At 35.0% G+C, this 14,689-nt stretch overlaps 2 protein-coding genes across 2 annotated transcripts; both read left to right on the top strand.

The window, feature by feature from the left end:
- The first annotated feature begins 91 nt into the window (after positions 1 to 91).
- Positions 92 to 2,515, top strand: LOC128179753 (uncharacterized). Its single transcript, XM_052847322.1, has one exon. The coding sequence runs from the start codon at positions 216 to 218 to the stop codon at positions 2,199 to 2,201; it is 1,986 nt and encodes a 661-aa protein (XP_052703282.1). The 5' UTR covers positions 92 to 215; the 3' UTR covers positions 2,202 to 2,515.
- Positions 2,516 to 3,199: 684 nt separating this feature from the next.
- On the top strand, positions 3,200 to 5,943 carry LOC128179752 (uncharacterized). The gene has a single exon (XM_052847321.1). The coding sequence runs from the start codon at positions 3,335 to 3,337 to the stop codon at positions 5,387 to 5,389; it is 2,055 nt and encodes a 684-aa protein (XP_052703281.1). The 5' UTR covers positions 3,200 to 3,334; the 3' UTR covers positions 5,390 to 5,943.
- The last annotated feature ends 8,746 nt before the right edge of the window (positions 5,944 to 14,689 follow it).

Here is a 14,689-nt window from a genome sequence, read left to right as displayed (position 1 = left end):
AGCCCCAGAATCTTGGTCTATTAATAGGCTGAAAATTTTCAGTTTCAATAAACCGTTAACGATCTGACATCTGACCTAGTGATACATCAATATTGTGTCTGTGTCGTACTTGATTTAAACATACTATAATACATGTACTTATGAAAACTTATTTTCGTAAGCTCGTTGGGTATAATAAAAAGAAGAAATAACTGTACAAAAGTGCGATTCACGGAATGTCTGACAATTGCCGTGTGTCTGAGGCCCTTTACGCGGGTCTGTGTGATTATATAGGGACACCGACAGAAGTGACCGTCAGGAGGGAGGTGGGGGACATGGTGGAGAAGATACAGAAACCTGCAAAGATACATCGAGGTTATAGATACATGTACATGACAAGTGGTAGTGATAGGGAAGGTTTTAGGTTTGAATCTTCTGACATAGACACAATGGGCTGGTTTACTAATCATAAAGTGATTAGTGACTTAGCACAGTCCATTGCTAATGATTTATCAAAATATTTCATTATTCTCATGGAGGACATTGATACACCACCGGGGTTTGTCAGACTACAGCTTCTGACGCCACCACAAAGTGAAATCATTGAATCATTAGTTGTTCCATTCAGTGACGGGATGTACATATCAAATGTAGAGTGGAGACAAATGCCATTCACTTTGATTGTAGAAGAGGGTTTCTTCAAAAATATAAAACAGCATGGACCTTGTACAAATTTTTTCTACGAGGATGTTGAAAGTGATTTTGCTCTTTGTTTCCATTGTTCCTATTGGTCTAGGCTAACCTTACATTGGAGAAAAAGATGTACTCTGCATAACTGGCCTCCAAACCACGTGTTTGATGATATTCTAGGGAATGGATGTCATATTGTGCCCATCGGAAGTAAAATAGCAGGCAATGAAAATGAACTGGAGTGGAGATTGTCCTTTTCTCAGGCAGAGCAAAAACTTGTGTATTCAATGAATCATACACAGTTCTTGTGTTATGGGCTTTTAAAAATATTTCTAAAGGAAATCGTTAATGGCGACATAGTCAATCGTGGCATAGAGGAACCATTCCTGTGTTCGTATTTCGTGAAGACAACGATGTTCTGGCTGATACAAATAGGACATATTACATGGTCCCCAAATAAACTACTGGATTGTTTCTGGAAAAGTTTCAAATTTCTTTTACATTGTGTCTATCAAGGTGTGATGCCAAACTTTTTTATTCCACGGAACAACATGTTTGTCAGCAAATTGTCTACAGTCAAAGGTGTGCGCACACGAGAGTGTTTGTTCACACAACTGAACGGGTATTACGAAATGGGCGTGACACATTGTTTGCTACAAAGTCCGACAGTCAGAAAAATGATTGAACCAGTCATATGTACCATCCTTGTCAGAATAGATCCACTTAAGGGGCATATTAAGAGTGCTGCTGATATTGACATTTGTTTTAGAAATGAAATCTTTGCAATAAGTGTGTTAGAAAAGGACGTACGGGATAACTACTTTACTCTGAGGTTTATCATAAGTTTGTCAATTCAATCATTAACACAATATAAGACGTTAACATTACAGAAATATATCGCTGATGAATTAGTTACAGCAGCATTCTTGCATCTCAATACTTCAACAGATAGTACAAATAAGGCAGTCTACAGATCAGACAGACTGGTTGGTAACTTGTTGAAGCTGGCAGGTAGAGTGGGTGATGTGTCTTGTTTGTTGTATCTTGCTATGTATTACTACAGAACATGTAGATATAGAGAGGCGCTTCATGTTACAGCTCGGGTTAAATCAAAACTCACACAGCCCTATATCATGTATTACAGAGTAGACCGAGTAAGGTACAATGAATCAGTGGCTGGGTGGTCTCTGTCTAAACGGATGAAGAAAGCTTGGGTATACAACTTACGTCTTTATAGTAATGTTTATTATGTACAGGAATTTGATTTAGAACAGAAAATAAGCACAGATAACGGTGAACTAGCCTTGGATATTTCACCCTATGTATTGACAGACATGTTAAGTGTGTTATGTAACTACAGACTAGGTAACCGGTCCCAGTGTCTACAGTCACTGACAGACCTACAGACACTGCTGCTCTATGATGACGGGAGATACGTACCTTTGAACCTTAGAGACCTTTCGTGTCAGATACTGGGGATCTGTCAGCACGTTGTGGGGGACCTACACGGGGCGGAAAAATTTATTTTTTAGACACAAAAACATGTACATTTTTTAATCTATGGCTGAAATTGAAAACTATGAAAATCAGCATATCACTTACATTGAAAAAATAATGTACATTTAACAATTTTATTTATCTCTAGAAAAGGCATTTCATGAATTATAAATTTTATTGTAGTATGAATTCTGATGTCATATTTTAACTTTTGTATTAAGATTACATTTAATAATATGTACATGCAACCAGTTATTAAATTTAACATTTACAATATGACAGTGAACTGATGTGATTACATTAACTTGTCTTTCAGTGTGCAAGATTGTGATGTCATAATAAAGTGAAATTGTGCTTTCTTTTTCTTTACTGCTGCTGTAACTTAATTTTAAAAAAAAAAATAATCGAGAGATCACAAGGACAAAGGGAAGGACATATATCTGTTCAGTTTTCCATAAACAATTGACGTAGAAAACGTTAAAAAAATGCCATTAAATTAAAATAAAAAACAAATCGTATAGCGAACAAAACGTATAGCAACTGTGTGTACAGTGACTTAAACTTGCAACAAATATTTTGACAAAAGATTTGGTGTCCACAACTCAAACTTTATTCTTTCTCATATCAAATTATGAAGTAACCTTGATATAAATTCTTTTTAAGGTTTTTTTCCCTCAATATTGGACCAAAGTTCGAAGTTTAAGAGCGTAGATTACCATTTTAATCAAAACAAAATCTCTGAGATAAGACCTTTGTGAACGCAAATATAGGGCAGGGTGTAAATATTTTGTAAAGATCTACGATTCTGTAAATTAAATGGTGAGCAATTTTCTGAATAATATTTTACCATCACTGTAAAATTAAGAAAGAAAAATGTTTTTTATGTTGCGCAATGGGATAAATAACTTTGTGTTATAGGTAAACATTTAAAGGGAAAGTAGAAAGTCAGGAAAAGCCCCAAAATCTTGGTCTATTAATAGGCTGAAAATTTTCAGTTTCAATAAACCGTTAACGATCTGACATCTGACCTAGTGATACATCAATATTGTGTCTGTGTCGTACTTGATTTAAACATACTATAATACACGTACTTATGAAAACGTATCTCCGTAAGCTCGTTGGGTATAATAAAAAGAAGAAATAACTGTACAAAAGTGCGATTCACGGAATGTCTGACAATTGCCGTGTGTCTGAGGCCCTTTACGCGGGCATGTGTGATTATATAGGGACACCGACAGAAGTGACCATCAGGAGGGAGGTGGGGGACATGGCGGAGAAGATACAGAAACCTGCAAAGATACATCGAGGTTATAGAGACATGGCGAGTGGTAGTGATAGGGAAGGTTTTAGGTTTAAATCTTCTGACGTAGACACAATGGGCTGGTATACTAATCATAAAGTGATTACTGACTTAGCACAGTCCATTGCTAATGATTTATCAAAATATTCCATTATTCTCATGGAGGACATTGATACACCACCGGGGTTTGTCAGACTACAGCTTCTGACGCCACCACAAAGTGAAATCATTGAATCATTAGTTGTTCCATTCAGTGACGGGATGTACATATCAAATGTAAAGTGGAGACAAATGCCATTCACTTTCTTTGTAGAAGAGGGTTTCTACAAAAATATAAAACAGCATGGCCCATGTACAAATTTTTTCTCTGAGGATGTTGATAGTGATTTTGCTCTTTGTTTCCATTGTTCCTATTGGTCTAGGCTAACCTTTCATTGGAGAAAAAGATATACTCTGCATAACTGGCCTCCAAACCACGTGTTTGATGATATTCTAGGGAATGGTTGTCATATTGTGCCCATCGGAAGTAAAATAGCAGGCAATGAAAATGAACTGGAGTGGAGATTGTCCTTTTCTCAGGCAGAACAAAAACTTGTTTATTCTATGAATCATACACAGTTCTTGTGTTATGGGCTTTTAAAAATATTTCTAAAGGAAGTCGTCAATCGCGACATAGAGGAACAATTCCTTTGTTCGTATTTCGTGAAGACAACGATGTTTTGGATGATACAAATAGGAAATATTACATGGTGTCCACATAACTTACTGGATTGTTTCTGGAAATGTTTCAAATTTCTTTTACATTGTGTCTATCAAGGTGTGATGCCAAACTTTTTTATTCCACGGAACAACATGTTTGTCAGCAAATTGTCTACAGTCAAAGGTGTGCGCACACGAGAGTGTTTGTTCACGCAACTGAACGGGTATTACGAAATGGGCGTGGCACATTGTTTGCTACATGAGCCGACAGTCAGAAAAATGATTGAACCAGTCATATGTAACATCCTTGTCAGAATAGATCCACTTAAGGGGCATATTAAGAGTGCTGCTGATATTGACATTTGTTTAAGAAATGAAATCTATGCGATAAGTGTGTTAGAAAAGGACGTACAGGATAACTACTTTACTCTGAGGTTTATCATAAGTTTGTCAATTCAATCATTAACACAATATGAGACGTTAACATTACAGAAATGTATCGCTGATGAATTAGTTACAGCAGCATTCTTGCATCTCAATACTTCAACAGATACTCATAGTACAAATAAGGCAGTCTACAGATCAGACAGACTGGTTGGTAACTTGTTGAAGCTGGCAGGTAGAGTGGGTGATGTGTCTTGTAGGTTGTATCTTGCTATGTATTACTACAGAACATGTAGATATAGAGAGGCGCTTCATGTTACAGCTCGGGTTAAATCAAAACTCACACAGCCCTATATCATGTATTACAGAGTAGACCGAGTAAGGTACAATGAATCAGTGGCTGGGTGGTCTCTGTCTAAACGGATGAAGAAAGCTTGGGTATACAACTTACGTCTTTATAGTAATGTTTATTATGTACAGGAATTTGATTTAGAACAGAAAATAAGCACAGATAACGGTGAACTAGCCTTGGATATTTCACCCTATGTATTGACAGACATGTTAAGTGTGTTATGTAACTACAGACTAGGTAACCGGTCCCAGTGTCTACAGTCACTGACAGACCTACAGACACTGCTGCTCTATGATGACGGGAGATACGTACCTTTGAACCTTAGAGACCTTTCGTGTCAGATACTGGGGATCTGTCAGCACGTTGTGGGGGACCTACACGGGGCGTTACACTCTTATCAACAGTCACTGAGACAAAAACAAAACCACAAAATACAGAATACCATAAGATACAGAAGTGCACTGGTTTTGAATCAGTTAAATAAGTGAAACAGCGATACAAATTATTGAGTTGCATTCATTATGGAATTGCATAATAATACATGTACTGTTAATTGAAAATATTTTTGATTCATCAAATTAATTGTTAGTTGTTACCAATTTTCTGAGAAAAGGTATCGATTTAACAGAAATACGAGTTGGTACGACTTGACTGTAAATGACTGAAAATGTAAAAGAGTAACGGAAATGACAATTTGCTTTTTGTTTTTACATGTTTTAACCAACCCCCTCTATTCCCCAAGTATTAAGACCACTGGGACTACACTCATTTTTCATTAAAGAATCCTTTTATGTCATATTTGTAAACTAATGTGAACATTCAATGTACAGTTAAGCATTGAATCCGTATTCTTTGAAAGATATGGTCTCATAACTGAAACGGTGTGTGCATCCAAATTGAACAACGCGCGCTAGCGCGTTATGAAAAGTAGTTTGAATATTTATTCTAATAAGTATACACTGAATTCATTTTGTATCATGTTTGTATTTATTGTAACGTTCATTACAATTACATTATTTTGTGATAAAATACTTGTAAACTGTGCATTTTTATTTCTCTAACATCATGTATGAGGCAACTATGGAAAAATAATTCTGAACAAAATAGTTTTTAAAATTCAATGACAAACATAAGAAACTGAAATGACCCAACATCATGTATTGTATTTCTTGTAAGAAATGAAATCTATGCAATCAACACTGAAAACTCTAATCTGATTAATATTTTAATTTTTTTTTTCTTTTCATCCTTTTAATTAGATACATGTACAATCATTGAACACACACTTTTGATAGATATGCGTCTTTGCACATGGAATAACATTATGCCTGTGGTTAATGGATTGAGATCCAAATAAGATAACATGCATGTCATGACAAAACCATTTATCTGAGCTAGTTTACAACAATGGACCCCTCATGACCTTTTGCCAACCTTAGGCACGCTGTATTTCAGGTTTAATGGCTGGGGGAGTTGTCTCCTCCTTTTTCACAGGGAAAACGTCGCCGCACTGAGACAGTAGCTGTGCACTCAGTTTACACAGCTCTTGGTCTAGTACCGGAGGATTGAAGGTTTGGTCCAAGTTCTGAATGAAATAATTGAAAAATATAGTGTCATTAAATTAATATGACAAACGTAAAAACTGACAATTATTTTAAACAAATATACTGTAAAATAATTTTGGTGAAAAGTAAAGATAGAGTTTATTTTAGATTGAATATCGCTTACTGTGTCAACTCTACAGAGTTTATTTCAGATTGAATATCGAATGTCCCCGTCGGAAATCGATATCTTTCCTGGCACACAGCGCCCTTCGGAAGTTGCCGATTTTGGCTAAAATGTCCTTTTTGGAGGAATATGCCGATGATCTCTCTGTCTGAACCTTGTTTAGAGAATCTTGTAGTTAATACAACACTGGTTTGATGGTGTCTCTAAATCGGCATGAAAATTAGATTTTAACTTTATTAATCTATATATGAAGCTCTTCTTCATCAGATGCAATCCAACATTTGACTAACTCATCAACAATAGAACCCTCAAACTGACTATATTGCTTTCTATTCTCTCTTTAAGCCACAAGCTCCTGTTAATAAGACCTCTGGATTTTCAGGAACAGTTCTCTCACCAAGTGAGGCGATGATAGCAGGTGCTCTGAAGTGCTGCAGCGCTAGAAATCTGAACCGGTACTGTCTGCTTTGGGTTGTTATAACTGAACCAGCTTTTTCCAGTCTACACCCACTATGTCAATTATACCTATTATCACAGATATTACCATTCAGGACAAAGGGGGGAGGAGCCCAACAGACGAAAGATAATGGAAGGACATAATAACGACATTAGAATCATGTTCACAGCATACATGTATATCATGAAATTGAATTTGAAATTGATAATACTTGTGGCGTAATTTTTGTTGTTGCAGCTGACTGAAAAAATAACAAACTTTTTAGGATTTAGAATTTTTGTTCCGTATTCTTTTCAAAACTGCAACAAAAATTGTTTTTATTTCATAATCTAGTATATTATGCCAACCCTCAATTACATATACATGCATAGGAATTTTTTTTTTGAAAATTGCGCTGCGTGTATAGTGGATACGTCGTATCCGGTCTTTTTCTAAATTTTGTTTGTTTGGTCAAATTTATTTATCTATAAATTTTAACAAAACAAACTTCAGAAATATTAGTGAACAAAATGTATATTTATTTACTATTTATATTAGGTTTATTTTTAAATTTGCCAAAACATTATGATCTTTATTTACGACAAAGTCGTAATACAATCATACCAACCTCGACGTCAGGGGCGAATTTTAAGAGGCAAAATGACCCAATACCCTTTTAATACATGCATGAAACACAAACTATGCTATAACAATTATAACTTTGTATTACCTGATTTTCAATTGCCACTAATTGCTTACATATAATAAGTTGTGTGTTTTTATCATTTGTAATTGAATAATCAGAAATAAAGGTTCTAATGTATCATAAAAGTGCAAGTTGTTGATATTGGGATAAGGTCCAAATTGAGCCACAGAAAGTTAAAGTTTTTTAAAGTCTTGCGGAAGTTTAGTCAAAGCAAAAGTAGAAATTCTGGTAAAAACCAGGATTTTTTCCAAAAACTCTATTATCAAACTTGAAATTTTCAGTGATAGGTAAAGCATATGATAAAAAGTACAAAGGTAAATCTAATAGAGTGATAAATGAACTTAATGTACATACTTTTTATGCTTTTTTATACTTGTGTGTAGGGTATTTTATATACATCTATTGAACATTAATAAAAACATTTTTGTTACTTACCTTTGCATTGATCAATTAAAAGTAGCCCTATAAATCAAAGTTATATAATACTCAGTGAATGCCCAAAAGTAGCATCATGTATTTATCCGACGTTCAAACGATTGTGACTCATCTATTCATTTAGGCTAGGTCTAATGATTTAAAATGCAGATATGCAGAGAAATGAGTCGAAAATGGCTCGTTTGAGACGTAAAATGTGATATTATGTTGCATGATAAAATAATGATAACTGTCTTGAAAATATAAGCAATATTATGACTCTGATTGACGTCGTGAAGCAACGGCAAGCATTATCCCCTGTCACGTTTTCTCACCATCGTCCAAATATAGCTTGTATTTTAAGACGGTAACCACGTATTTTATATATGAAGGAAAAATGATTTGACATTGAGCTTTACGGTCTTTTAACATTTAATGAGTCAGGATCACTTCCAAAAATACAGAATGCAGCACAATAAAATAAATCAATAAAAGTAAATAAAATAAAAGTAAATTGGAACGTTCTGAGTCAATTCATAACACTGGCTATTTTTTTTTATCAAGTAATAACTAATTAGCTGTAAAGTTTTAATATCCTTTAAATGGTGTGGTATTCTATTTTAGTCTCGATTCAATATTAGCAGAAAGGAAATGACTATTAGTGTGTCAATTATTAAGTATAAGGAAATTAAACAAAATACTTTTTTTTCAGAATTTTTCACATTTACTGAATTCGTGATTGTTTCCATGCTGCATTAGTTTTGGTCATCTTTGCACTGAAAAACATTTCATTTATGTTCTTCTTTCTTTACTTAAGTCTTTCTCAATTACTATGTCATTTACGGGATCGAATAAAATTTGTTAAATCAATTCTATATTATTTTAAAAATATCTTATAATTTGTTTCTTTTTATTAAACGTATCCACGTATGTCATAGATTGAAACATGATTAGATAATTGTTATGTGGCATTGCACATGAAATGGATACAATGTTCTTTTTACTTTTTCTGCTGGGAAGTGTAAATTGCAGTTAATTGCGTGTAGGTTTAGGGGAGTAGCCTACATTTTGATGTTTTGATACTTTATCACATCTATTGCCTTCATTGCTTGTTTGATATTATTTGATATCAATGCACCTTTAATGTAGGTATTAATATACGTGTATTTAATGTTTCCGTAATGTAATAGTTCAATGCACAGTGGATAAAAAATGACAATAACAAACCGTCAACAATCTCAAAAATCCATAAAACGAAAAACAAATTCAAAGCAGAGCAACACGGACCTCTAAATAGACAGAGGTATGATCAGGTGGCTAGCAGGAGTGAGCATCCTCTGCAGACTGGTCACATCCGCCGTGTGCTCCTGGTCACAATTAGGCATGTCATAAACGATGTAAATGTCATAATCGGTAAATGTCATAATAGGGAAAAACGAAACGTTGATGATTTGGTTTGTTTGTGATGGTCAAAATACAAACTAAACTTTCTAGAAACAGGTGGAGGAGAGCAATGTAAATAAGAATATAGGTCTATAGAAACAGGCGGAGGAGAGCAAGGTAAAGTAGAATATAGGTTTATAGAAACAGGTGGAGGAGAGCAAGGTAAAGTAGAATATAGGTCTATAGAAACAGGTAGAGAAGAGCAAGGTAAATAAGAATATAGGTCTACAGAAACAGGCGGAGGAGAGCAAGGTAAAGTAGAATATAGGTTTATAGAAACAGGTGGAGGAGAGCAAGGTAAAGTAGAATATAGGTCTATAGAAACAGGTGGAGGAGAGCAAGGTAAAGTAGAATATAGGTTTATAGAGACAGGTGGAGGAGAGCAAGGTAAAGTAGAATATAGGTTTATAGAGACAGGTGGAGGAGAGCAAGGTAAAGTAGAATATAGGTTTATAGAGACAGGTGGAGGAGAGCAAGGTAAAGTAGAATATAGGTTTATAGAAACAGGTGGAGGAGAGCAAGGTAAAGTAGAATATAGGTTTATAGAGACAGGTGGAGGAGAGCAAGGTAAAGTAGAATATAGGTCTATAGAATTAGGTGGAGGAGAGCAAGGTAAAGTAGAATATAGGTCTATAGAAACAGGTGGAGGAGAGCAAGGTAAAGTAGAATATAGGTCTATAGAATTAGGTGGAGGAGAGCAAGGTAAAGTAGAATATAGGCTTATAGAAACAGATGGAGGAGAGCAAGGTAAAGTAGAATATAGGCTTATAGAAACAGGTGGAGGAGAGCAAGGTAAAGTAGAATATAGGTTTATAGAAACAGGTGGAGGAGAGCAAGGTAAAGTAGAATATAGGTCTATAGAAACAGGTGGAGGAGAGCAAGGTAAAGTAGAATATAGGTCTATAGAAACAGATGGAGGAGAGCAAGGTAAAGTAGAATATAGGCTTATAGAAACAGATGGAGGAGAGCAAGGTAAAGTAGAATATAAGTCTATAGAATTAGGTGGAGGAGAGCAAGGTAAAGTAGAATATAGGTCTATAGAAACAGGTGGAGGAGAGCAAGGTAAAGTAGAATATAGGTTTATAGAGACAGGTGGAGGAGAGCAAGGTAAAGTAGAATATAGGTCTATAGAATTAGGTGGAGGAGAGCAAGGTAAAGTAGAATATAGGTCTATAGAGACAGGTGGAGGAGAGCAAGGTAAAGTAGAATATAGGTTTATAGAAACAGGTGGAGGAGAGCAAGGTAAAGTAGATTATAGGTTTATAAAACCAGGTGGAGGAGAGCAAGGTAAAGTAGAATATAGGTTTATAGAAACAGGTGGGGGAGAGCAAGGGAAAGTAGAATATAGGTTTATGGAAACAGGTGGAGGAGAGCAAGGTAAAGTAGAATATAGGTTTATGGAAACAGGTGGAGGAGAGCAAGGTAAAGTAGAATATAGGCTTATAGAGACAGTAGAGACAGGTGGAGAGGAGCAAGGTAAAGTAGAATATAGGTTTATAGGAACAGGTGGATATATTTAGAAGGAAGTACCTATGTTGCAACGGTCATCTAATTTCCACGGCTCAGAGTCATAAATTAATGTGTAGAGCCACATATAATTATAAAAAAAATGTACAAACCAACAATATATCTGTCACAAAGAGTTATGAGATTGATCAGTAATGATCAGATTTCTTTTCATTATGTTGTAACAGATGCAGATGAGAGAGTTGGCTGCTGAGAAGGAGAAGTTACAGGAGAAGCTTCGCTCACTGACAGACTCGAACCAGCGTACCATCCGGTCTCTGGAGGGGCGGATCCAGACGCTTCAGGATGACCTGGAGGTCATCCGGAGTGAGATGAAAGCTGTCCAGTCGGAGTACGACGGATACAAGGTAAGCAATGGGGGAGGACCTAACAATTTATTGGGAGGATCTAACAATTTGTGGGTTGTGGATCAGATATTTTGTAGTTGTTATTGATAACATGTAAATGTAGATGTTTGTTATGTAGTATTGTGCAATTCATTAGTTTTTTCTTTGTTTATCTTTCAGGTGAGAGTACACAGTGTCCTAAAACAGCAGAAGAAAGGGAATCAGGAGTCGGCCATCAGTGAGAGCGAGAAGATGGAGAGGTGAGGGATGGGTATTGAATTGTTGACCAGCACATGATTTCTTATTATACAATATCATATAAATAATAATGTTTTTTAGACCCTCACCTCTTTCTTAGAGTACTTTTTTTTTTGGATGTTTAATTACAATTTTTATGTAAAAAAGTTTTTGCAGAACTTTTATAGAAATACATTTTTTCTTAAACGTATGCTGTAGGTTTTTATATTAGGTTTTAATTAAACACATGGATTTAATAATGCAAATTAAACACATGGATTTAATAATGCAAAAAGCGACCCCTGAAGAACTTAAAATCTCACTATTAATCTTTTTCAAGCTCTTCTTCTAAATGAGATCAATAAGGTCTAAATATTGCCCTGACTATTCAGCTCTCTGAATCGTCAGCCATCTTACATTGTGTTACATTGTGTCCTTGCTTGGTTGTAATAGAATTATCCAATGAATGCAGCTATTGAAAAAAAAACCACTTAAATATGTCACTGGATTACAAATTAAAAATAAATGCAAGTTAAACAATGAAATGGTAAGACAATGGACATTTTAAGAAATGTAGCACATCGGCCATGGGTTCTGAGTGTGCAGTTTTATGTAGCAAACAATGGGTAAATACCATTGTGCTGATATAAGAAATAGAAAATGAAATTTTTGCATGGCTATTTATCAATCAAAACTGTTCAAATTTTTGGTGATTTTTTATCATTTATAAATATTTATGTATCTTACTTTGAATCAAGTTCTCAGTGACAAAATTTATGAAGTAATGATCATGAAGAAGTTCTTACAGAATTATCTTAAGAGTAGTGTGTTTGTAGACTAGAAGATGTGAACCATGAGAAGACCTTGCTGATGAAGGAACAGAAGGAGACAATTCATCAGCTCAACCTACAGAATGAAACATGCACTCACACTCTCGTTCAAGGTAAGGTCTTATACATGAATTAACACAGAGACAATTACTTACTCAAGATTAACAGACATTGTTCTGTATATATTTTAACCCCCCCCCCCCCTTTCATGTCCTAAAGAATAATTTACTTAAACCCCAGTCACATTTCCGAAAATGACCAACGGCCGAGGGTTTTTGAGACAGAAATGGGATTAATCAGGCAACAGTCGGCAGCTTATCAGCCATTGTCTTTGTTTCGTTAGCCAACCAATTTTGTGTCCATTGGGCCAAGTGATAATTTTTTTCTGTGTTGGTGGCTGATTTCTTTAGTTTAAATAGTCATTGAATAGTCCGTCGAACAAAACTTGCTTTTAAGACATTTTTTTTAATGCACTGACGCCTATAAAGTAGGGATGGTAATTGCTAACCGGTTAACCGATTAATCAGTCGGAACGATGGTGATCGGTTACAGATTCTGTAATCAGTTAATCGAATTAAAAAATGGCGGTCAAAATTTTACAAAAATCAACAATAAGGACTACGAACATTCTTATTTTCATATTTTCATACATCGTAAGAGCTTTAATTTGAAGATAATTGATTTTCTCCATGCTTAATTAAAGGGATGTGTACCGGACTTACAGGTGCTTATTACTGTTGAAACACCTCAATACTGCTCTAATTGTTCACCATTTTTTCAATCATGCATGAATGATAATAAAATCGTTATTGAGACCTATACACATTATTTTTGTTGCCGTTTTGATGGGAAAGTTCTTGCTATTGTACATGATAATACGAAAGCCGAGAAGGATCATTCGAGATTCGAGATTCAAAATACGAGATTCGAAATACGAGATTCGAGATTCGAAATTCGAGATTCAATATCTAAATTAACCAATCAAATCATGGATCTGACACCTGTATCCTAACAACATCAAACTGTTCTAAATAAAGATAATTCGTACATGCTCTTTCCTACAAATAAATGTCTTAATAGCTCTTAATAAATGCTATGTTCACTTCTCCTTACCTAACTAAATAAGTATGTGTATTTACTTTTACACAGAATATCTAAGTAAACTAGTAATAATGCAGTGTGCTTTGCGGATCTAAGTGATTTTGTTTGCCCTGGTGCATTTCCACCTTATGCGTTTGAACCCTGGGGTATTTCACCACCAGTAATAGTTCAAAACCCGGGTTTATTCACCCCTTTTGTGTAAAAATGCGGTTATGGTAGAGAACTTCATAAGCGTAGCTAATTTTTTCTGTAGGGGGTCTTAGGCCAATTTTAAAAAATTTTACTATGTAAATTTAATAAGCTCCAATTTTGCCGAGGAGGGGGTCCACATCCCCTGACCCCCTCCTTTCTAGATCCCCGCATGAAGATTAGTACATGTATCTAAATAATCTAAATATAAATAATCTGTCCTGTTTCACTAATAAATATAAGCATTAATTATCGTTTTTATGTATGCATACAGTGATACACTAGTATTATGATTATAAACAAATCATTGAGATATTATCACATCATACGGAATTATTAATAAATACATTTTTTTCCTTTTCCTCAGTAAACAACTTATCTACAATTAAAGGTAGGGATGATAGGGTGCCAATTTGTTCACATTGCCGATTTCTTGTGCAGAGAACAGTAAAACTTTTTAAAAATTTGATTGTGCATGAATATTTCAAAATCAATTGTTGTACATGTATTTTGTTATAATTCATTCATTGATATATCAACAAGAAAGAATAAAAGCATATGTTTCACAGCCAAGTTAAGTTTCTCTGTAGTTTCCTACCCCCCCCCCCCCCCCCGCACCAAAATTGACAATAATTACATATGTCATACAAATGTTTACTTTTTTTGTAAGTAAATTTCTAAAGATGTAAATAAGCACTGCAATCAAAGATGTGTGTATTTAATATTCTACTACATTACACTTAGCCAGATAAAATGTAATCAGGATGAAGCTACAAGGGGTGAGTGGTGCAAATTTACCAATTTGTCGCCATACACACAGAACACCAAATAAAGAAACTGTGAGTGGTGTG

Source organism: Crassostrea angulata, chromosome 4, assembly GCF_025612915.1.
Source record: "Crassostrea angulata isolate pt1a10 chromosome 4, ASM2561291v2, whole genome shotgun sequence".
NCBI lineage: Eukaryota > Metazoa > Mollusca > Bivalvia > Ostreida > Ostreidae > Magallana > Magallana angulata.
This window is presented reverse-complemented; position numbering and strand designations above follow the sequence as displayed.

Excerpts from the sequence above, each read along its gene's own strand:
- LOC128179753 (XM_052847322.1), top strand. The coding sequence starts at position 216 with ATGTCTGACAATTGCCGTGTGTCTGAGGCCCTTTACGCGGGTCTGTGT.
- LOC128179752 (XM_052847321.1), top strand. The coding sequence starts at position 3,335 with ATGTCTGACAATTGCCGTGTGTCTGAGGCCCTTTACGCGGGCATGTGT.